This window comes from Apiospora hydei, assembly GCF_038363865.1.
Source record: "Apiospora hydei strain CBS 114990 chromosome Unknown utg000002l_segment0_segment0, whole genome shotgun sequence".
Lineage (NCBI taxonomy): Eukaryota > Fungi > Ascomycota > Sordariomycetes > Amphisphaeriales > Apiosporaceae > Apiospora > Apiospora hydei.
The window spans coordinates 3,139,066-3,161,898 of NW_027117361.1; the positions used below are offsets into that span (position 1 = coordinate 3,139,066).

General features: G+C 53.7%; 9 protein-coding genes across 9 annotated transcripts; 2 read left to right on the forward strand and 7 right to left on the reverse strand.

Annotated features, from left to right (window-relative positions):
- Window positions 1–410: 410 nt before the first annotated feature.
- PG997_000998 (uncharacterized protein) lies at window positions 411–1,769 on the reverse strand (the record flags this gene model as incomplete). Its single annotated transcript, XM_066805313.1, has 5 exons — window positions 411–802; window positions 896–1,098; window positions 1,169–1,336; window positions 1,407–1,503; window positions 1,559–1,769. The coding sequence occupies 5 exons, from the start codon at window positions 1,767–1,769 to the stop codon at window positions 411–413; spliced, it is 1,071 nt and encodes a 356-aa protein (XP_066675086.1).
- Window positions 1,770–3,739: 1,970 nt separating this feature from the next.
- On the forward strand, window positions 3,740–5,351 carry PG997_000999 (uncharacterized protein; the record flags this gene model as incomplete). The annotated part of the gene is made up of 4 exons (XM_066805314.1): window positions 3,740–3,851; window positions 3,932–4,110; window positions 4,180–4,972; window positions 5,041–5,351. 4 exons carry the CDS (start codon window positions 3,740–3,742, stop codon window positions 5,349–5,351), a joined length of 1,395 nt encoding a protein of 464 aa, XP_066675087.1.
- A 998-nt stretch (window positions 5,352–6,349) lies between these two features.
- PG997_001000 (uncharacterized protein) lies at window positions 6,350–6,916 on the reverse strand (the record flags this gene model as incomplete). Its single annotated transcript, XM_066805315.1, has 2 exons — window positions 6,350–6,654; window positions 6,829–6,916. The coding sequence occupies 2 exons, from the start codon at window positions 6,914–6,916 to the stop codon at window positions 6,350–6,352; spliced, it is 393 nt and encodes a 130-aa protein (XP_066675088.1).
- Window positions 6,917–12,005: 5,089 nt separating this feature from the next.
- On the reverse strand, window positions 12,006–13,672 carry PG997_001001 (amino acid/polyamine transporter I; the record flags this gene model as incomplete). The annotated part of the gene is made up of 3 exons (XM_066805316.1): window positions 12,006–12,272; window positions 12,339–12,971; window positions 12,995–13,672. 3 exons carry the CDS (start codon window positions 13,670–13,672, stop codon window positions 12,006–12,008), a joined length of 1,578 nt encoding a protein of 525 aa, XP_066675089.1.
- A 1,070-nt stretch (window positions 13,673–14,742) lies between these two features.
- PG997_001002 (uncharacterized protein) lies at window positions 14,743–15,403 on the reverse strand (the record flags this gene model as incomplete). Its single annotated transcript, XM_066805317.1, has 2 exons — window positions 14,743–14,781; window positions 14,873–15,403. 2 exons carry the CDS (start codon window positions 15,401–15,403, stop codon window positions 14,743–14,745), a joined length of 570 nt encoding a protein of 189 aa, XP_066675090.1.
- Window positions 15,404–16,718: 1,315 nt separating this feature from the next.
- On the forward strand, window positions 16,719–18,057 carry PG997_001003 (uncharacterized protein; the record flags this gene model as incomplete). The annotated part of the gene is made up of 3 exons (XM_066805318.1): window positions 16,719–16,823; window positions 16,909–17,016; window positions 17,080–18,057. 3 exons carry the CDS (start codon window positions 16,719–16,721, stop codon window positions 18,055–18,057), a joined length of 1,191 nt encoding a protein of 396 aa, XP_066675091.1.
- Window positions 18,058–18,266: 209 nt separating this feature from the next.
- Window positions 18,267–19,421, reverse strand: PG997_001004 (cytochrome c/c1 heme lyase; the record flags this gene model as incomplete). The annotated part of the gene is made up of 3 exons (XM_066805319.1): window positions 18,267–18,540; window positions 18,681–18,781; window positions 18,843–19,421. 3 exons carry the CDS (start codon window positions 19,419–19,421, stop codon window positions 18,267–18,269), a joined length of 954 nt encoding a protein of 317 aa, XP_066675092.1.
- A 763-nt stretch (window positions 19,422–20,184) lies between these two features.
- On the reverse strand, window positions 20,185–21,363 carry PG997_001005 (Diphosphomevalonate decarboxylase; the record flags this gene model as incomplete). The annotated part of the gene is made up of 1 exon (XM_066805320.1): window positions 20,185–21,363. The coding sequence occupies one exon, from the start codon at window positions 21,361–21,363 to the stop codon at window positions 20,185–20,187; it is 1,179 nt and encodes a 392-aa protein (XP_066675093.1).
- Window positions 21,364–22,093: 730 nt separating this feature from the next.
- Window positions 22,094–22,820, reverse strand: PG997_001006 (uncharacterized protein; the record flags this gene model as incomplete). Its single annotated transcript, XM_066805321.1, has 2 exons — window positions 22,094–22,164; window positions 22,445–22,820. 2 exons carry the CDS (start codon window positions 22,818–22,820, stop codon window positions 22,094–22,096), a joined length of 447 nt encoding a protein of 148 aa, XP_066675094.1.
- Window positions 22,821–22,833: the final 13 nt, after the last annotated feature.

The window sequence follows — 22,833 nt, forward strand, 5'->3', positions numbered from 1 at the left end:
GCTGTGCCGGTTATTTGAGCATGCTGGCATGCTATCAAAATAGAAATACGTCAATGAAACGTCAAGAAGTCAGGATAGGGGCGCCTCTACTATACCCAATAGGATTCTGCAAATCGACATGCTCATGATGCATAGGGCGCGGGTACAAACATTGTCAGCACAGGAGTACTATGGAAACAGCAAAACCTTTTCGACAAAACGTAAATGTGGTATTTCGACTGTGTTCCCAGATGCCAATCAATCTTCGGTCCCTCGGTGTGGTCCAAGACGAGGACATGGGAAACATCTACCTATTCTACGTCATGCGTGTACGGTTTATCTTTTCCCAGAAGACCGAACTCCAAACTCCATTGCACGCTGTGTTAGAGCAAAGCATGTAGATCCATTGCACTCTTTGGTCACCTTAGCGACTACTCCTCCGGCGGAGAGGAAGCACCGGGGCTCAAGGGTCCCGTGTCGCAGTTGCTCTTGGTAGAACCACCAGCCGCGACCACAGCGTCACCAATGCATCCCTTGACCGATGATCCCGTGACCTGTCCAGTCGCGGCCCAGTCGTAGGTACCGTTGTCCGGAGTCCAGTTGAAGACCCACGAGGCCAGGGTGCCGCAGGACGTGAGGCCGGCATTGAGGTTAGCTCCGTTGTCGCCGAGTTGGCTGTCGCTGAAGCCCTTGCCGTGGATCTCGAAGGCCGCCGTCTGGGTGCCGTCCGCGTTGTTGCTGACGAGGCTCGCGCTGCATGTGTCGTCGACCCAGCTTTGCAAGGTCGTAGCCAACGTACCACGGTCAAGCGGAACCCCGGGCACTGTGACATGACAGTTAGTAAAGATCTCTTCTCTTGACTTGATGGTGCATCACGAGGTTCCCTTTTGTGACATGAGACAGGGGGAGAACATACTGTTGTAGATGTCGTCTTGGTACTCGGGGCCAAGAGGCTCGCGTGTCAAGCAGTTGATGCGAACAAAGATAATGACACCATCAGGATCTCCAGCACTATCATACCAGATACCCGGGGCGCAATAGTTCTTGGTGTTGACGACATGAGGGGCGCACGTCCACACGCCATCAATCCAAACCGGTGTGGACTGAGACAAAGTACCACTGTGAATGGCGAATAGGACGTCAGCAACTCGTTTCTCGCTGATAACTAGAAGAACGCAATGAGACTTACCAGGTGGTCTTGCGGGCAGGGACGAAGGTGAAGTAACCACACTCGCCCTTCTGGAGATCAATGCTCCATGAACGACCCTGGCTGGTTCCATAGCTCTGGCTATAGCCTCCACTGACACCAAGCTTGATGGCCTTGCCAACCTTGGGGCTGAAACCAAAGTTCCATGACCTTTCAATATATCAGGTTAGATGGACACGAACAGACTACCCACGATGAGGCGTTTCAGAGAGTTACAAACCAGCTAGTTGACTTGCCCTCACTGAGTGAGCACGAGGTGGGGCCATGGCACTCGGAACGGGGGAAGGGCGACTCGGTAGCCCAATCGAAAGTGGTTTCTAAGAGCTGGTCAGCCATCCTGCCCTATCTTCGGATTGGGAACTGGGGAGATACGCACTGATCTGACAGTAGGAGATGCAATCATAGGCATAATTGGCCCATTGCGAGCAGGAGCCATCGGGATTGAGAGGGAACGGAGGGGGCAGGCATCAGAATAGTAATCGTGGTAGAAGACCGGGGTAGCACCGACACCGTCGCAAGGGTTGGCGACGGCCAACTTGGCCAAAGCCAGAAAGAAGAGCATGGTCATGCTCGACAACTCCATCTTGGTTGGTAGCAGTCCGGGTTGGGTAGGGATCAATAGCAAGTTAGCACACGTGGATGGAAGGTCTAGTTGTTGCGGTTCAGAGTTGCCTTGCCAAGTTCAAGGCGTAGCAAAGGAGAGATAAATGGCAAACGAGTGGATGGTAGGAATCAAGGTGTTTTCAGGTTGAATCACTGGAAAATATGAAGAAACACCAAAGATGTTGACCCATCAACAGCTTGTCAAAGGAGTGCGTGTGGTGGTAGGTCCAAAGGACGGAAGGGAAACCCTATCAGGAACTGCAGCTGCTTAAATATGGACAGTTGACAAGGCAGCTTCCTGTGAATGCAAAGGATGTGACTGCTGTATTCAATGCCGTTGAAATTGAATTGGCAGCAATGACTGACTGGGACATTTCCTAACGTGGACCTCATCATCGCTTGACCTTCACTCTTACCAAATCTTCACTATGACAGAACCCTTCTGTAGCTTTAATGTTATTGCAGACGTAAAGACTGTGCGAGTAAAACACAGAACGGTAAACCCCTTTTAAACAAGGCAGAAGCTCTAAGTACTATAATGCCTTGTCCTCTCGACTCGAAAATGATGGCCCAAGGTACTCCAAGGAGCTTGAGATGTAACCTTTGCTTGCACCTACTCAGGCGAGGCTTCATTGACTAGGTCGTTATACAGAAAGCAAAGTCATATTACAGATGCCAAAATGCTAACTTAAGTGAGTTGAACCCGAGTGCCCGACGTGATACGTATACAGGCTAGTAACTCACGAGACGCACCCCTAGCTGCGACGATTATGGGAGTTGCATTCTATCCACGAAACCTCCGAGTCCCTTCAACACTCCCTCGCCAGGAGCCGACGACGACCCCTGCCCTGGGGCAACAGTATCAATAACGAGGATACCTGTGAAAGGGACTCCAAAGAGCCCGCAGCAGGTGGATAAGTTATGGGAAAGTCAGACCATTTGCTTATGATCTCCCTGAACAAGACGATGACAGTGGTGTTGATACCTCCTCAACCTCGACAAGAACCAGGCCAAAGCGGACTTGAATTCCCTTAGGCCACTTTTCGATTCGAATCCATACACTTGTCATCCCCAGGGAGACACGAAATAAGCTCTGGATCTGGGTCTGGGTCTGGCCCTACCCAGAGATTTCCCACCTGCTCCAGTCCGTAGATCGTTCTATACTCCCTCAGGTGCTTGATTGTATGAAGCCACGAGCTCCTAAGTGATGACACACGAAATGAAATCTTGTATGGATCTAGAACGAGGAAGTTGGGAAAGCAGAAGGACTTCTGATTTTCCATCAAAGAATCTTACAGCCAGTTATATACTTACCAATCCCAGCAGAGCTCCCAGCAGTAACCCTGACCTGCTTGAGTGATTTCACTCCTGTTTTCATCGGCGATCTTGAAAAGTGAGCCTGCCGCAAGCCCGTGAATGGTAAAGTTCTAATGTAAGCACTTCCTTTCGAAGCAGCGCATATGGCTTTGTGTGTAGACTCGTGATACTGGTGAGGATATTCAGCGCAGTAGAAACCGGGATGTACGTACCCGGCCCTTGCGTGCATCCTGGTGCCATGAGAGAAAGCCACTCATTCCAAGACAATGTTTGGATCTTGACGGGATGGAAGGAAAGAGGATTGCATTATCAACGAAGTATGGTGGTTACTGCAGCTGCCTAGGCCCTTGATGCCCCAGAATTTACCACAATGGAAGGGCTCCCCACTAATTAAAGACTAGCCCCCACGCCCCACGTCGCGTCTTGCAGCGCGGTTGCCTTCAATTAGGTAAAGTTGGAGTACCGTACCTGGAAATTGATATCATCGTTGTTTCCAAGCTGTCTGTTGTGGTCTTGGCGCCAACTTTGAGCCCTCGTTGCCACATGTTATTCTCCCGCATACCTCGCCGTGGGCCTCTCACCTCTTTGCGGTTTGCCAGGCACATATCACAGTCACGATCAAAGGCCCTTATCATGGCGCCAGAGAAGGAGTCCAGCCCTGCGTCGTCCAGCAACACGAAGCGGAAAGCCACCCAGTCCATATCCCCACCAGCCATCAAACGCAAGGCTCAGAGCAGCATCTCGAGTAAGCCTTGCCACTTCCCAACCAGGACACATGAGCGCTGCGAGTACTCCAATTGTCTTTCTAACCGTCAATTTGGGTAGAAAGCGCCGTCAACAACTTCTTCAAGCCCACCTCGCAGAAGCCCAAGGAATGCACGTCCTGGTCTGAACGCGCCCCCAACGACGATACTCCCGCAACCTTGCTCGTTGGTCGATATGAGCCCGAAGGCGCCAACGAGACGGATCAACGGAAGAGGACGAAAGTTGCCGCCTTTGACCTCGTGAGCTTTCGCACCCCCTAACAGAACTAGGCCTCCGAAATACCCGCTTACGATCAATTCGTATTCTAGGACTCGACTCTGATCACGACGGCGTCTGGCAAGAAATTTGGGGATGACCCGAACGACTGGAAGTGGTGGGATTCCACTGTTCCCACTAAACTTAAGCATATGTACGCGGAGGAGAACTACCGCATAATAATTTTGAGCAATCAGGCTGGTCTTACGTTGCATTGGGACCCCAAGGCGAAGGGCCCGAAGAACCTAGGTAAAGATCGTGTTGGCAACTTCAAGCAAAAATGCAACGCTGTATTGGCGCAGCTGGACATACCCACTTCGGTCTATGCTGCTACAGGACATGACATCTACCGCAAGCCTCGCATAGGCATGTGGGAAGAGCTGTGCAAAGATTACGACATTGAGGAGGGCGAAATCGACACGGAGAACAGCCTATTCGTGGGCGATGCTGGTGGCCGCACGGCTCAGCTCAAACAGAGCAGCTCCAAGGCCGCGGCTGTCGCCAAGGACTTCAGCTGTTCAGACCGCAACTTTGCGCACAACGTCGGAGTCGCATACACGACTCCAGAAGAGTTCTTCCTTGGTGAAGAGCCGCGCGAGTTCCAGCGAGATTTCGACGTGGCCCAGCACCCCTATGCCGACGATGATGGCATCGTATTCGAGAAGAAGAACGACAAGGATGTAGTATTGTTCTGTGGTCCTCCAGGCGCCGGAAAGAGCACATTCTTCTGGAAACACCTCAAGCCCTTAGGCTATGAACGTGTGAATCAGGATACGCTGAAGAGCCGAGCTAAGTGCTTTAAAGCTGCAGCAGATCATCTGGGAGAGGGGGAGTCGGTAGCTGTTGGTAAGGAGGCCCCTATCCTGGTTTGGACATCATCCCAACAGCGCTTCGTAGTAACACTTAACCCGCAGACAACACAAACCCGGATGCCGATGGACGCGCCGAATGGATCGAGTTCGCCAAGAAGCACAAGGTACCCATTCGTTGCGTGTGGTTCAAGACACCCTTGGAACTTTGCCAGCACAACGACGTAGTACGAGCCCTCAATAAGCCCATGAACCCTGAGGCACGCGAGGCTCTGCCCAAGCTTGCGTTCAACGGGTTTGCGTCGCGCTTCAAGGAACCCAAGACCAAGGAGGGGTTCCAGGACGTTTTCGAGGTTGAGTTCAAATTCAGGGGTACCAAAGAGGAGTATGCCATCTGGGGTCGGTACTGGACATGAGATGGTATTGAGTTTAGACGCAACGAGAGACGGTGAAGGGCGAGCTAGTTTCCTTTTGTCGCCGGAAGCGACATAGGTTGGGCTCCCCATAGGCGTGTCATACGTAATGCCTGGCGCGATGATGGGCTGTGGCGGATGGGTTTGCTGAAGTCATTGTGATCACTTTTGCTATATATTCATGACTAATGATGATAGACTGAGTACGAGCATATATGAGCATGCGTCGCAATTCAACGATTTCTTCGGCGGGTACTCTGGAAACGTGCTTCCTTTAAGTCCTTTGAATCGTTGTCCAGAGTCATATGCTGGGCTGCTAATGGATGCCAAACCCGTCAATGAGCCAGATTCGAGTTTACAGTGCTTTCAAGTTTATTAGCTGAGGCGTTCACGCGAAATTCATGTAACAGCGATAAGATAATGGACTAGAGGGTTGCCATGGGTATTGTCTATGGAATGGGATCTACCAATCTACCAGTTTTGCCCGAATGGCATATCGTACAGATAAGGTGTAGAAAGGGGCAAGAGAGGTCAGGAAGGAAGGGGCCACCGCCACCATCACCACTGCCACTGCATCGCCGCGTTCATTGGCGCGGCGGGTATCAGGGCGTGCTGTGCTGTGCTGTGCTATGTGCTGAAGCAATACCTAATGCTGTGGCCTTGCATAGGTAAACAAATCCAAAATTCAGACGCCGTAAAAACAAGTGCTGTTAACTTTTCCTGCCGGCATCTGCCTCGTCGGAGTTTCACTGCCCTGCCGCGGGACCACGGAAACAGGGCAGGAGTGTCGATGTTCCTGCAACCTGGTTCCAAGTCGAGTGGCGAACTGTCCATTCGTGCCGTCGTACTGGTCTCGGCCTTATCACCTAAATCATGACCTCGTCTGCCCAATTCGTTTGACCTCTAATCATACATCCCTCGTGTCGACATTTTTCCTTTTTTCATCTGCTTAGTGTCGAAACAACACTAATCTCGCACACCCGTCACGGCATGCCGACCGATCAACCGAAGAGAGCAGCACCGCCGCTCTCGACGGCCTCGATCTCGGCCATGTCAATGGGGGCGCGTTGGAAGCGAGCGGGCAGCTGGCTGCGGTCGAAGTAGGTGCCCTTGGGGGCCTCGACGGGGCCGAGGGCGGCGCCGGAAGCACCGCCAATGCCGGACTGGGCGCCGACCGTCTTGCGCAGGGGGCCATGCTGCTGGGCGCTGTCACGGTACTGGCTGAAGCTGTTGTGGGAGTTGCCTGAGCCGGGGAGCGAGCCGGTGGGAGAAGCCGGGTGAGGCTGCGGGCTGTGGTCGATGTTGGCTATTGAGAAGAAAAACAATGTTAGCAACGAGCTATACAATGGACGAGCGTGATGAGATACTGGGCAATTGCTCTCTCCCTCTGGCAGAAAGGCCGTCGTGAGGGAAGCGAGTGCAGCCGGGACAGAGATGTGTGGTGTGCACAATGAGGTAATAACCACTGGGCGCTACGTACCAGGAGCAGAGTGACGGCCAAGGAATCGGATCAAGGGCGTGCGCTCGGCAGCGTGAGCCGCTTGACGGAGAGCTCGAGTGGCATTCATGGTGAGGTTGGCGGAGGATTTGGGCGACTGGAGGCGCGAGGCGATTGAACGATCTGTTGCTGGCTGTAGGCGACAGGTATCTTTGCTGGAGGAAGAGTGCGACAATTTACTCTTCGTGACCAAGGACGGACAGAGAGACGAATTCAAGGCGGGACTGGAGGAGCAGCGACGTTTTTTCAGCGGGGCTCCTGCTGGTCTTAATGTTCGTCCGAGTTGGCTTGGCCTGGCAGTTCGGCACGACTTTTTTTTCTGCAAGGTTGGTATGGGTAAATGCGGGAGGGCTGAGAAGGTCTAGTCGAACAGGGGCAGGCCCAACCTTTTTTTCAGTAGGCGTGTTTAAGCTAAAGTAGAGCAAGTAGAAAAAAAGCGTATATTCTACTGCAGGCAGGGTGCGATAAGTAATAAGTCTGTTGGTTGGTTGGTTGCGTAATGGAGCAGCGTAAAGGATTCAACGTCGAGGCTCAGCTTTGGCAAATGACGACAGCCGCTGCGGGTTGTGCAATGTGGACGATGCCTGGCTTTCTTTTGTGAATAGTAGAGAATCGAGAGGAGAGTGCGTTGGTGGTGTGCGCACTTGAAGAGCAGATATATTCTTAAATATCCCGTTTGCCGTTTGGCCTTTGCTGTTGTTGATTCACACCATTTACCAATCGCAGACGAATCAACATGCACATGCTATGCGGGCGCTGCGGTCTTCGGACTTCCCACAGAGGGGCTTTTGGAGGCGTGGGAGGGCACTGGAGTTTGGGAGGGGGTGGCAGATGGGGGTTGCCTGGTTTGTCGTCCCAACCCACCACCGCAAAAGGAAAACCCGAAAGCTCGTCATACGATTTCTATCCGCTTATGGTACGGTTTGGCTAAATTTGTCGCCCGCTCACGGCTAGCCACTTACACGATCTTTGGATTCTTGACCAATAGAAACTCCATCTTGCTCACTCAGAGAGCGTATATTGTTTATTACAGCCATGTCCTATTCGGTGATCGTATTCAGCGTAGAACGCCGCAAAATCACTTGGAGCATCGCAAGTCCAGACCCCCTCCTCACCCGAGATGGTCCGAGGGGCAAAACGCTCTCGCGGCGCACAAATGCACGCCCGGACGCTCTTGCTGCAGGTGCATGTCCTGACTAGCAGTACAACCTCTTTTCTGACGAACTGCAGTGCCTAGAGTGTGGGGATCTCGGTCGAGAGGCAGGCAGATAGCGGACAAGAGCATGCCAGTGTCACGCAACGAATCACGTCTTGGGGCCGTGCCTGCAACCCAGAGAGCCCAGGCCACTATTGCTCCTCTAAAACGCCCTGCGGTTTCCGTAGCGGCCCCGGCGCGGGCTTAGGGTGCCTAGAACCCACCGGCCTAGAATCGACAGGTGCAGGATGGAGGAGCGACAGCCCATCTCATTGGCCTGGAAGCCCCGGAGAGTGGTAATTGATCACTGCCCATACATCCTAGCCCTACCTACAGCATATGCAGCTCAGCTCCTTACATCCTTAGCTTACCCCGACTTCCCTTACTCGAGCCTCCTCGTGGTCGTGGAAAAGGAATGAAACATGGGGACTGACTGGAGGGGGGTTGATAAGCGAATGCGGGGAGGAAGGCTCGATTGATCTACAGATTGACCTGCCCTGGCAAGAAACCAGTTGAAACCTGACTTGGCTTTGCTCGGTTCGGATATTCTTGCCCAAAGAGAGGTGCCAGCAAACCCGAGGGGAGCGACTTCGGCTCGGCTCAGGCAAGGTAAGCCCAACTCGTGGGGTCAGTCGTTTTTTGTCTTGAAAATTGCCTGACGCGTTTCCAACAGCAGTTTTATTAGGCATTGGAATAAGACAATAGATAACCTTATGTGGTGGAGCTATATTTCTTGATTCTTTTAGTGTGCTCCCGTGATGAGAAGCGTAGTATTCATAACCTAAGTGTGCAGGGCATGATGTATTCTGATCTGTCGAAGCTTTTCAACCTCATTACCCTACTAGTACAATATTTCCCTCCCCCATCTAAGCAGGACTGCCGGATTTGGTCATGCTATGCTAATATAGTTGCCGAACCCAATCTCATCCTGCCATTCGTCCGTATGTAAACAACCAAGTTTCTTGGACCGGATCTCGAGGACGTTTCCCAGGTCAAGGTTAACATTCGGCGCCATCCGGAACTAACAAGACAGCCTCTATGGACGTTGGGAGGCTGGTAGCCTGGTAGGTAAGTAGGGATGGCTAAAGTTGCCCGTCCTAACGGCCAGTAAGTTTGCTCTGTCTCACAGCTGCCTTGCGTTGTTCGAGACCTGCATCCATCTGGCATCATACACAAAAAAGCGGTGGAACTGCCACGACGGCCTTCTCGAACACATGTGGAAGCAGTCACAAGGCTTCGCTGATCCCGGTCCGCCAGCAGTCAGGTCCTCGGTGTATCAAACAGTTACACGTCAGCACTGGCAACCAAAAGCCCGACGCCGATCTTCAGAATCCCCGATGTTCATGAAGGGGACATTGCTGCATATCCGTCGCTGTTTGCTGATATGACCGAATCACGTCAGAGCTGGTCTCAGGATGCCGAATGCGAGAAACATCCCAGTCTTCGAATGTTGCTGCTCCTTGCCCTCTCCGCGTCATCCCATACCAGAGGTACATACCTGTCAATATTTGGTTTAGAGACGCATCCGTCAAGTCCTTCACTGCCCGAGAGCTCAGCGCCTTGACGCTGTGGTCCACCAACGCCACAGGCTCGATCGATCAGCTGGCATACCAGACACTGGTCGTCCGTCCTACTCTCCTTGTGCCTTTCTTTTCGGACATTATGCGCTGCGAGACTTAGACAGAGAGCCTCCTGTTCATCTAATGTAAGAGTTGACTGCCTGGACTTGGATCTGGACCTTTTGACTTGGACTTCGGCTCATCTTTTGAATCCATGTCCCAGGTCCAAGTGGTTCCAAGCAGATAAAGTATGTATTTACAGATATATGCCTACCCCCGGATTGATATTGGATACTGCCCAGTGATGAACTCACTTGAGATGGTGCATATTCACATTCGTAAAGGGAGAAAACCCCCAAAGACTAGCGGGTATGTAGCTGTACCTCATTATATGGAACTGATGGAACCCTCAGAAGATATTGAGTTCTCGTGATATCAAACTATGCATAATTTCACTCGAGCCCAACCATCCACGAAGTGTATCAACATACACTCAAGGAATGGGTTACGGCAAGAGGTTTCGGAAATCAAATACCCAGCTTGACATGCAGCATTCCAGGATCGATGTTGTGACTACCTTTACCCTTTCTGATATGGACCAGCGATACGGGCTAACAGATGGCATATATACGTTATTTATACCTTGCGAGAAACAACGAGATGCACTTCTTCCATGCCAGGTCTCGCCTACCCGAAAATGCAGGGGAGCCGACCGTGTTCTGCCTGGGAGATACTCAGCCGCAGCCGCCTCGTGTGCGTCTCTGCATATAGTGGCCTCCTTAGCTTTCAATCAGGCCGGACATATGCCCAAATCCCATCTCAGCCAAAGAAAAAGATCGACATGGCATCATTATGACCTGAACCAAGTCACTTCTCCATGTTATCAGCGCGCGCGTCTTTTGATCTTGAGGCCGGAGATGACGGCACCATCACGCAAATTCCACCTCGGGTCGCCCACGACGACTTGGGCTCTACCGACAAAATGGTAACGACCGGTGAAGAGTACTTCAGCTGCAGTGTAGTGTCGCCTCAGGTTAAACCTGTACACAGACCAGCGCGCAGACTTGCGAATCGGCAGTAACGAAAGGGGATGATTGCTGGATCGGGCCTGCGCGCGCACGAGACATTTGCAACGAGAGTCGATGATACAGATTGTTGGCCTTCGCGTTTCTCTCCATGGCTCTCATCGGAGACTATCATCATCCAACCTTTCCGCACACTCGCGACAGCTCATTCTTATGCGGAACCAATGGTACAGTGCAGACGGTGAGCTGGTCCCCGACCCCCTCCTCTTGTCCTCGTCTGGTTTTGACACTGGAGACGATCGAATCATTTGCTGGAACTATGATCGCTGACATGCCCCCTTTCGGATCTCAGTGTGTTTCCACAGCAACGGACACGGCATTCGAGGGACAAGTGTGTAGTAGCCCCCTATAGCACACCCATGATAATGTCCGCCGGTGCCAAATTCTCGAGCGTGGTCATGCACGCGCCCATGTTCCAGCTGAACTGGCAAGCCTCCAATCGAAAGGGAAACCACCATCTCGGCCGCCAGCACGTCTGAACCAAGCCAAGACCCTGCTGCGTCTACAAATGCTGCTGGTCTATCGACAGGGGCCAAGGCGGGCATTGGGATCGGTATTGGCCTCGGCGGACTGGCAGTCATGGCGGTGTCGGGTTGGCCCATACCCCGATACAGGCGACGTCGACTAGCTGCTGCCCAGGCAACAAGAGCAGCCGCCTCTGTACGTCTCAGACCCTCCCGCGCCGGAGCTTCACAGCCCGGATAAATACGAAATGCCAGGCCATCCGAGAACACCCAGTCAATAGCTGCCAGGACACCAGAACGACAGCATCGCTCCAGTTCCTAGCTGGAGAACCAGGGAACCGCGGCTTATGACAGTCGGTTCTAAAAAATGAGCGGTTAGGAGAAGTAAAGTGCGCAGATACGGAAGAGCATATTGCCAATATGGACAGTTCTAATTCAAATCCAAAACAAGCATTTGCTTTTCTTCGACGTGTAGGGCTTCCCCTTTCATGCTAGTATGGGGCGAGTAATACTTTCCCTGGACCTCCACTTCTTACAGTAATTCAGGGGTATTAACTTGCTCAGGGACTGCCTGGTCTCCACCAGATAATTGATCCCTTCTGTGTGCGCAGGTTAGATCGCGAGTCTGTTATCGCCTTCGCAACCATGATCATTGGATTGAAACCTAGCATACTCCGCTCTAAACCCTCCAAATTTTGAAGTATTATAATTGCACGTTCTCGCTGATATGAAGATGGGCAGTCTTTGGGATAATGTCAAAATGCAACCGCTTTTGGGTTGTCTGTATTCTGAATATGTATACACTATAACACAAATATATACGTATATAAATATAATCTTCCGCAGATTACGAGTTTTACATCTTCTTTTCCACAGTGGGATCGGGGTACGACTCCCGAGTCTGTACGGGCTCCATGCCCTCCACTTTACCATTTAGCAGGCCGTCGACATCGACCTGGGGTCCTACGTAATGTTTCCGGCCGTCGACGAACCAAGTTGTTACAGCGATCAGGAGCATGACACCAAACGCAGCGATGGCGTAGTTCATGTTGTCCGGGGTCACTGGAGTCTCGGGAGGGAACACGAATAGCACCGTTGTAAGAATAGCCCAAGCGATACCAACCTAATCGAGAACAGTCAGTATTTGAGCCACATATATTTTCCAAGAAGGATTAGAAGGTAAACTCACAATGTTCAGTACCCACCCGACGGGCTCCGGCAGCTTGAAGGCCCGGGTGGGGGGCAACATCTTGCGACCGCGAAGTACGTTGATAGCAGGTGGGATGGCGTACGTGACGCCGAGAGCCACGACCGAGGCAGCGGTGATGGCGTTGAAGGTGCTGGAAGAGCCCAAGAAGACGCAGCCGAAGATGATGTCCCAGCCCGCTGTCCACAATAACGCGTTCAGGGGCACCTCAAGCGTGGGGTGGACCTTGGAGAAAACGTGGCTGAAGGGCAGCCCTCTGTCACGAGCAAAGGCGTAGCTCATGCGACCACTTGTAGCCAAGAGCGAGACACTGGTGAAGACCATGCAGACCAGAGGGAACATCAGGAGACAGATGCTGCCGGCTGGGCTCTTTGTCGCATCCATGAAGATCTGAAGCAGCGGGCCAGCGGCAGACTCGATAACGGTGTCGATGTTGTTGACACAGAAGAGCAGGCAGGAGAGGAAGACGAAGCCTGTAACCATACCGATACCGATGGCGTACAACATGATCCGGGGCCCCTGGATTTGCGGATGAGGGATCTCCTCGATCATGTGGGCAACACCGTCGAAGCCGGTCAGGGCGAAGGCGCCCTGCAAAAAGACCCAGGAGCCAAGCTAAGTCCGTCGGGCCAGCCAACGTTGTTGATGAAGCTGCCGTAGACGAACTTAGCGCTCTGGAAATTGGGCGCCGCACACGAAAGGATCGTAATACTGATGATAATGAAGCCGGCCACAGACCAAAAGAAGGCCGCCTTGGTGATCAGGGGCAGAAGCCTCGTGCCGAACGCATTGATGACGAGCGAGATGAGTGTGAAGGCGATGTAGATCAGGAACTGGTGCCAGGGCTTCTCCTCGTAGTTGGCGTTCATCAGGGAGATGATGTTGAGGATCAAAGTGCTACCGAGCAGGCCTCCGGTGGCAGTCAGGGCGACCCAGCCAGAGACGTTGATCCAGCCGGTCACGTAGCTGATGCCGCGGCTCCAGCGCTTCCAAGATATAATGGCAACCCAGTGGTATTGGCCACCGGCCGTGGGATAGGCTGACAAAAACTCGGCCAAGGAGGCGGCAAGGCAAAGATTGCACACGCCGGCGACCATCAGGCCCCAGATGACGGCGCTGGGACCGCCAGAGGGCAGGGCGAGGGCGATGGAGGTGGCTAGAGCCGTCCAGGTGTTGAGAATGGCAAAGGCGAGACCAAGCATAGAGATCATGGAAAAGTTCCGTTTTAGCTCTTGCTTGTGGCCCATTTGCTCTAGGATGGTGGCATCGTCGGTGGTGGCGCCAACCACGCCAGTGGTGGGATGAGGGCCGTCCATGATTGGCTGGGCGCCGGGAATCTACTACCCCCGGACTGTAGTCAATATAAATAGGGAGTTGTTACTAGGGATGGAATAGTACAACTTGGGAAGAGAGAAAGAAAGAAAGGAAGGATGAAATTGAGGTGGCTATGATCAGGCCTCAATTGCCAGATAATACTGCGTGTGCCGACAGACAGCGAGGGAGTACTAATACTACAAGAGAAGGGGAAAATAGAAGATGGAAGGAATATGATGGTCACCCTGACGGCGGGTTTGGAAAGCCTTTTGAAAGCTCATGGTTACTTGTTTAGGTAGACGCTATCAATTCCTTCTCACTGGACGCTCGACGGCTTCGACGGCTGTCAGGTAAACCTAGCTGCCAAGTAGTGCCCCCAAACGTAAGTAGGCAGTCGCAGTTCCAGGTAGCACTGGCATTATCTCTACACTCGCCTCCCCCGACCTGTCGCGTGGAGCCGGGCTAATGCACTAGGGTAGCGGTAGCCAGAGCTTGTTTGCGCTTAGCGCCCCCAAGAGTGGAAACGCGAGCGTCATCTTGAGATCGGCCAATTTCACGGCTGTTTTTCCCCAGGTCTCCGCAAAACGTCGCAATATTTCAGTGACTAATGAGATGTGGGAGATAAGCAGGCAAATGCGACGCAAATGAACCACCACTGATTCATTCCTACTTGGCGATTACTATTACGAACCAATCTCTCTTCCTCTACGCCCGGCCTCCTAGGCCTCCCAGTGCCGCACCGCCTTTTGAGTAGCGTACCAGTAAATTTCTTGACTTCTCACGTGGCTCGACAGATCTTAATCAGGAAGTATGTATCGTAGCTTAGATAGATAGTACCCATATATTCCTGCTATGATGCATGTATGTAAGTGGTAAGTAAAATCAATCAAATGCGAAGAGTGCGGTACAAGGACCCAGTCCCGTTTACGTCTTTGAGTGTTGAATGCGACAGAGTTGAAGTGCTAGCATTCGGCTTATAGCAGTACGTTACCGGTATATATTTTCATGCCTTGATGTCGTCGCGAAGTAGCCGTGGAGAGCCAGTAGGAAAGGCGCACAGGAAGGGCGCACATCAAGAGGGGCGGTGCGGCACAGGATCGCCGTGTACGGCCTTGGCTTCTGCATAAAGATCGTCTTGCGTGCCAATTGGAAAGGAAATACTAGTGGAAACACTTCGATGTTATTAATATCAATAGACATACTATTTGATAATTGCTTAAAGATCCCCTATTGTCGTTTCTGGCCTGTTCCAAGCTGTAGAACACCCCTGTCGCCAGCATCGGAACATGCCCGATAGGGAAGCCCATCCAGCCGCCATGGGCTACCGTGACTTCATCAAGCGCCTCCAGGTCCCAGCTGGGTTCCAGCCACCCACCCGGCTTCAGCACGAGACCCTGGTGGCCACACCCCTGAAAAGGGAACACGTCCGAGAAGACTTGGCGGCTGTCAACGCCAGCCGCGAGATCATCCACCGGACGCGGGGCGGCTCCTGGCCCGAGGAGGAGCTGACCGAGGAGTTCAACCTGTTGGATCTGGCCTGGCACGAGCGCGAGTTCCGGGACCTCGACAGCTTCGCCTACGTCGTGCACGACGCCGCCCGCGACGACGCCTACGTTGGCTGCTTCTACCTCTACCCCATGGGCTCCCGCACGCCGCTGCTGACGGCCGACCTCGTGGCCTACGATGTGGATGCTAGCTGGTGGGTTTCGGGCGACGCGTACGAGCGCGGACATTACGGGAGATTATATCGTGGCCTGCTTGGCTGGCTCGAGACGGCTTTCCCCTTCTTCGCCAAGCCGCATTTCTCGAACAGGGAGATCCCTCAATGACTGCAGCCAAGGAGCCAAGATGCTGGGTGCCGGTGATCAGGGCCCCGAGGCATTAGCGCGTGGAGTTTTTGGCTCTAGGGATTCCGTTAGACCAGGTCTCCGATCGCGGCTCTCGGGTGTACTATGCAGATTCGGGCATGTCCATGCGACGAGCTGAAGCCCTGGACGGATGGATGTGCGCGCGGGGGCGCCCTACCAGGGGAAATTCGGTGCATGCTACGTAGGCTGGGGTATAAGCGGGTGGAGAGAAGAAGATCCACATGGGCGACGCATGGAGAAGTTTGGGTTTCTGATAGTAATTCACCGAGCCTCTGTCCACCAATACAGGAAGCGGCCCAGGAAGGAGTCGACGATAAGTTATCACGCACGAACACTAGCCCAATAAACCCCTCCTGTAATAAATTACAAGCTCACCTTATCAATGAGAAGCATAGTTACCAGTTGATATTGGCTTTCTGTCTGATCTGATTGCTATTATTTGCACATAAAGAACACCCTTCCCACGTGCACGCCCAGCTATGAAAGATCAAAAGAGCTACCTGGTTTAAGACCAGAGCTTCTTCTACCTTGCGTCCCCGAGGCAGAATGCGAGGCATTGATCTATTTCATTACTTTGCTTGTTCCTGCTCTATTACTACGACCGGAAATAGGCTCGTTGCTTACAGTTCAAGTCGAACTCCAGCATACGTTTCGTGATGATATCGGCACAACAGCAGAATTTTGGCATTATTATTGTCGCCGACAGACAATATGAACAGGCTGTGCAACATTTCTCTCGGCCTCAAAGTTTCAGAGGTTGAGGTTGAGGTGTTGTGTACGGAGTCACCTGCTTCCTATAGGTAACTGATTACTGGAAGCAATTTGATGCATTCACACACACTATGGTGCCCGTCAGAGGCATGTTACTTAAGAGGTAGGTGTCAATTGTTAATGTAGGTTCCGTCAATCGATGTGTGAATACGTGATGAGCGAAAGAAACCATTAAATTTGCTGGTCGAGAAAGAAGGCATCCTTCCGCACCTTGCACCTTCCTGAAGCTGTTTTGACTAACACCAATCAAGGTACTGATTGAGTGCCCCTCAGTTGCTCATCTGAGCCAAAAGGCCAAGCAACATCCACCTCTCATCAACGTCACCTAATGCACTTCGTGTGCGAAAGTCCAAGCAGCACCATCACTCTACAATCCTACAAATAACGTTACACCCCCTACATCGCCGACATGGAGCGATCCGGTCTCAAGGTCGTCGGCGTAGTCGACGAGTCGGGTCACGTGGTATGCGCCTACAGAAAAGACGAGAACAAGGACGATTCGTGGCGAGCAGTAGTAAGTCTTTCGAGATCCGCCGCTCCTTGTGCGAGCGCAGTGTAAGTCGATGATAACTAACCAAAGTTGTTTATTTTCGCTGTAGCCTCAGAAGAAGACAGTGAGCAACTATGCAAAGGCTCTCTTCGACATCTTCTTGCCCGCCGGTTACCCGCACAGCGTTACCCTGGATTATAAGCCATACCAGATCTATGTAAGTGCATCAATCCAATTAGACCCGCTATCATGCACCTAATGCCACCCTTCTCTTTCACAGGACTCTCTCCAGGCCTTTTCTAGTTCGATTGCCGGGATGCTGTCAAACCGAGCCGTGCTGCAGGGCATGGGGGTCGGCGATGCTGGTTCGTCGGCTACTGGCGCAGTCCTCCTCTCCGTCCTCCAGGATTCCACCGGCCGACTTGCCACCATTGTCTTTGCCCATCGCTTTGGCCAGGCCATCGAGCCCGAGTGCAAGTTCTACCGGTTCGCCGCGGATCTGTTCAACGACACGGCCTTTCTTCTCGACGTTCTCACTCCGGTTCTCCCCACGTACCCCAAGATCATGGCCCTGTGTGCTGCCGGCATCCTGAGATCCCTCTGTGGCGTCGCTGCAAGCGCCGCCAAAGCAAGCTTGAGCGCGCACTTCGCCAAGAATGGGAATCTCGCCGAGCTGAATGCCAAGGATGGTAGCCAAGAGACCGTCATCACCCTCATGGGCGTGCTGGCAGGAAGCCTGTTTGTCCGTGTTGTGGAGGGACGGCAGGCTGTTTGGTGCTGGATGTTCATCTTGATTGGTATTCATCTCTGGACCAACTACCAGGCTGTTCGCTCTGTCCAGATGCGTACTCTCAACCGACAGCGCGCCAGCATCGTGGTTGACGAGTATCTCCATACTGGTGTCATCTTGCGTCCCGACCAGGTCGCACGGAGCGAGTTGATCCTGCTCTGGAAGGCCCCTCCCATCTGCTTTTGCCAAACATTTCCCCAGGAAATGCAACTGAAGGACAGCGACATGGACTGCCTTAACAACAAGAATTACTTCATCACAACCTGTGGCACGAGCCCGGAGAAGACCATCATCCTGCGAGAAGGCGCAACATCTCGAGATGCTCTGCGAGCTTACATGGAGGCTCTGGCCAACGGAGACGATAAGGTCGACGAAGACCAATTCTGGCAGGCACTGTCGAGTGCAGGATGGGATCTCGATTCGGGTGCTGCAGAGACGGGCCCGGCTATGCGCCTGGTCGTGGACTAAATCGGATGCGGAGACACAGGGAGATTTGGGGACTGGAGTAACTTGGTTGATTTGAGATGCTGTATCATGATACCCCTACCGCAAAATGCTGATTGCCTTTCTTTCTGCAATGCGCAACTTTCGGCCGTAGCCAGAGTTCGTCTACACTTCTAAAGGCTGTTTTTACATGTGATCGTACAGACAAACCATCTTACACTTGACGTAAGTTTCTACATAATGCCCAACCCGCGCATGGCGCGCATCTTGATGCCGTCCCAACTGTTCAGCTTAGGCCGGACATCCAGGTAGAAGGACAGCTTGCTATCACTGCCGGGGCGGCCCGCGTAGAAGTCGATTACGTACTCGATCTCCTTGCCGCACCGGTCGACGACCCAGTCGTGCCTATCGAACGGCGACTGGTAGCCCAGCAGTGTATTGAAGCGGGCCTTTGGCGACAACTTGGTGCTCAGGCCGGAAAAGGAGTGTAATCGCGGTCCGCCACAGCTATACAAATACCATGTTAGCAGCCATTCATCGAAATAATCACTCTGCCCCGTCTACGCTTCCTTCCCGCTTCCCATCTGCGACTTGGGGGAAACGGGTTTTCTCTTGTTGGCTTGGGGTTTCGGGGGATGATTGCTTACCTGGTCCCCTCGATCCAGGGCGCCTCCCACTTCTTGATCTCGGCCCAGGCCCGCTCGTTGACGGCGTTGTGGATCGGGACCACGGTCCGCATGTCGGCCGACTGCGGGTCGTGGCCCTTTGCGCTTCATGGCCTCGAAGAACATCTTCTCCGAGGGGTAGACCCAGTTGCCCGTCGCGGCGTCGGCGCCCGTCTCTTGCTCTTGGTTCGCGGGCCGGCCGTGGCTTGTGGCATCGGGAGCGTCTTTGTTGGGCGTGAGGGCGGGGATCGCGGAGGCGCGCGGGATGGTCGAGATTTCGCGGCCGGTGTCGAGGGTGCTGCTGGTTTTCGGGGGTGGGGGTTGGGGTTGTTTGGGGGTGGTGGAGCTGCTGGAGGAGGAGGAGCCGAAGGAAGGGAGCCAGGATGTTAGGGAACTGGACCACGAGGAGGTTTGTTGTTGTGTCGGTTGCGGCAACTGCTGTGTCGAGGTTGAGGGCAGCGGGCGTGTAGTGGGTGGTGATGATGCGGTTGCGTTGCGCGCATGCTTTAGCCAGGCTTCTCGCGCCTTGTGGTCGACGGGGCAGCTCTCGTCGGCGGCGGCGGCTGCTGTGGGCGGGTGGTTCGGCGGTAATTGCGATTGCGACTGCGATTGTGGTTTGGAGGAGTCGGGGGCGGCCGCGGCGGCGCGGGCTTGCTCCAGCCAGGCCTCGCGGCTTTTGTGGTCGACCGGGCACGTCTCCGGGGCTGCGGAAGAGGACGACATGGCGCTGGTGGATGTTGCTTGGTTGGGACTGCGATCAGCTTTGCGCTGTAGGAAGGCTTGATCCAAAAGACCCTGTAGCATATTCTAGAAGAAAAAGAAGAGCAACCGTCTGGTCTCGGTCAGTTTCGTCACTGCAAGCAAGCTAGAGCCGGGACGGGGCTAGGAGAATCATCGGGGCGCCGGCTGAAAACCGACTTTTTTTACAGTGGAAAGAAATCAGACAGCAGGGGGGGTCAATTGAGGTCTCTCTCTTTCGTCTGAACTTTTTTGGAGCCTCCAACCTACGAACGAGCCAATCCGACGTCCAGTAAAAAGCAAAGGACGGGCGGCCCCGCTGGGTTAGGGTAGTTTGGAGATCCCTATCGATCTGAACCCCGGGTTGTATCCAAAAGAGCAGCTTTGGATCTTCTATAAAAAGCACTGACATCGATATAACCTGTCATAGTTCTGCAAGACCCATACCGACTTATTCTCCGAGCTTTCTTCCCGAGTCAGTCATGTGTTTGGCTGCATACTACGAACCATGATCATTCTGGGAGGCAGCGTGTATCCCGGAGTCGACACAGATGCTCTGTAGCTCCTTCTCTATTCCTATATGATGTCACTATGTTTTTAGCACTGTAAATTCTACTGGTTTAATATAATACTTCATTTCAATTGCGGTATTAGCATATCGATGAGACCCCGCCACGGTTTGGTGTATTTGATCCTACGGGGGTCTACGTGACTATCATTAAAACCGACTCTAAATGCGTTGCATCTTTTATGCGCTTGTAGAAATAGGCTTGCCCTCATTCGAAACCAAGTAGACATCCGTCTTCTGAGGGCCCTCACCGACACCGGTCATGATGACCCGGCTGACGCCAGACGTTATCGTGCTGGCGACGGTCTCGTCAAACTGCACAGTAGACTTGAGCCCCTTGGCACCGTCCTTCCACCCGTCGAGCTTCTCCAGCAGGGGGTAGAACGCTCCGAGGACCGTGTCCTTGTTCTCCTCGAGGTAGTACACGACGGCGTTCGGGCCGGCGTCGAAGGTGTAGGCGGCGATCGTCTTGCCGGCGGCGGCGTTGATGGCCTCGACGGCGCGCACGGCGGCGCGCGAGACGTCGTTCATGTAGAAGATGGGCGGGTAAGTGTCGGCGCAGGTGGCGTGGAAGCTGTTGGAGTCGCGCATGGTGACCTCGGCGAAGGCGGCAAAGTCGCGCGCGGCCACGGCGTCCTCCATGCGCTTCATGTTGGCCGGCACGACGTCGGCGATGCGCTGCTGGAACAGGCCCGAGGTCGCGACGGTCTGCTGCATGCCGCTGGTGGAGCTGACGCCCTTCTTGGCGGCCGACGCGACCAGGATCAGGGCGCGCATCTCGGGCCAGTGTGAGGCCGGGGCGACCTCGACGGCCTGCGAGTCGAGGCCGTCCGCCTGCGTGCCCATCTGCCACGCCACGTAGCCGCCGAACAGGCTGCGGCAGGCCGAGCCGCTGCCCTGGCGCGCGATGAGGGACAGCTCGGTCGGCGACGAGGGGAGCTCGTACAGGTCGGCGATGGCGCGGACGAGGGCGGCGAAGCCGGCGGCGGAGGAGGCCAGGCCGGCGGCGGTCGGGAAGTTGTTCTCGGAGACGAGCAGGAGGCGCATGGCGGACAGCTTGGGCAGGGAGGCGTCCTTATCCTCGAGGGCGGCGCGGCGGGTGCGCAGCTCGCGCAGGCAGGCCTGGGTGCGGGCGCCGGTGAGGTCGGAGGGCTCGCCGTTCAGCAGCAGGACGTCATCTTTGTAGGCGGCCGAGCACGAGGCGGTCGTCAAGGTGCGCAGGTCGGCCTGGGACAGGGTGACGGAGAGGGAGGAGTTGGTGGGGAGGTTCAGCTTGGCGTCTCGCTTGCCCCAGTACTTGACCACGGCGATGTTGACGGGTGCCGTGGTGCTGGCGCGGTAGACCTTGGTATCAGCCATGTTTGCAATTGGTGTCGAATTGAGAAGTTGGAGGAGGGTATCTCAGCTAATGCAAGCAATTGAAGACTCGAATAGTAAAGGATCGAGAAAAGGGGTTGAGACGGGAGGGACCACTAGGCTTATGGCAGGCCAGACCCCGACTCACGATGATTTGGGCGAGAGCGGTCAAATGAGCAGTGGTGGGGTCGGGGGTCCAATGGTGGGGTAATTCCTCGCTGAAATCAATTGGACTTTATGTTTTCTAGGGGGACCTCAGCTTCCATTAGATCCCCGATAGGGTAGTGCTTTTAGTGTCTTACTCGGGGACCGATATTGGGCAAGAGCAATTGAACTCGGGTCCCGTTCCTGTGCCACGCTTACTGCAGGGGTCGCTTACTGGTTCGTCTTCAACGTCCGTATGCAGTTGCCAGATGCCATCACAACATTTGAACTTTGTTTCTTGGTAAGTGTACCTACATGTATATATCTGCCCTCTTGCCTGGGATGGTATCTGCACTGGCACACATAGCTCCTTCTGCTTGAGTAAGTACTAACGGACGGGTGTCGTTCCTACCTTGCGTCTTTAATTGAGACCGTTCACTTGGCTACTACCATCAATGATGCATGTCTCCTCAGGCTCGGCTGTCGGCTTACAGCAATGCCTACTAGATGTGGCTACAGGAAGACGACATATCACGGATCACTACCTACACTACGAACCACAAACCAGCGAGTATTTGATATTGATATTTTATTGATGCAAGTCCTGTTTGAAGCTGTCAAACCCAACAGAGCCCTTCAAGGGGTGTGCAGAGTACTTTGCTCCCATGTTCCATGTCCCATAATCCCAAATCTCCAAAATCCCATTTCCTGATCCCCAAACTCCATAATCCCAATCCCAATCCCATTTCCAAACGCCATGCTTTGTGGTCAACCAGTATGAAACCCAAAATACCAAACACAAACATTGTTCCAAGTCTCCCCATTTGCAACAACTGCTGTTCCCCAACTATCTGAACAACACCATTTGGCTCTTGGGTGGGCAATTCATCTTGGCAGGCTGCTTCCTGCCCGTGATCTCGGCCATTTCTCTGTACGAGACGTGTGGCGGGGAGCTTCTGGCCTTCCTCGCCCATTGGATAATGATCAAACTCTTCGTGTGCTTTGTACAGACCGCGGAGGATGATCCGACAGTCCTTTGCCAAGGAGGGTGTTTGCTTGCTGGTGCGAGCGGAGGTGGCGTTTGTCTGTTCTGGTGAGGACTCCTTGATGCCGACTCGCAGCCACAGTAGCTCTCTGGTGGCCTCTACGATCTTCTCCATGGCCTCGGGGCCGCAGCTTTCTCGGCTGAAACGCTCCGCGGCGATGGACAGGTTGGCCAGGATGATGAAGTAGTTTGTCTTCGAGTTCTGGTAGATGGGTCCGCTTCTCTGTTGCGCGAGCCATATCTGAGCCATGGCGTAGGTGACGTCTTCCATCTTGAACAAGATG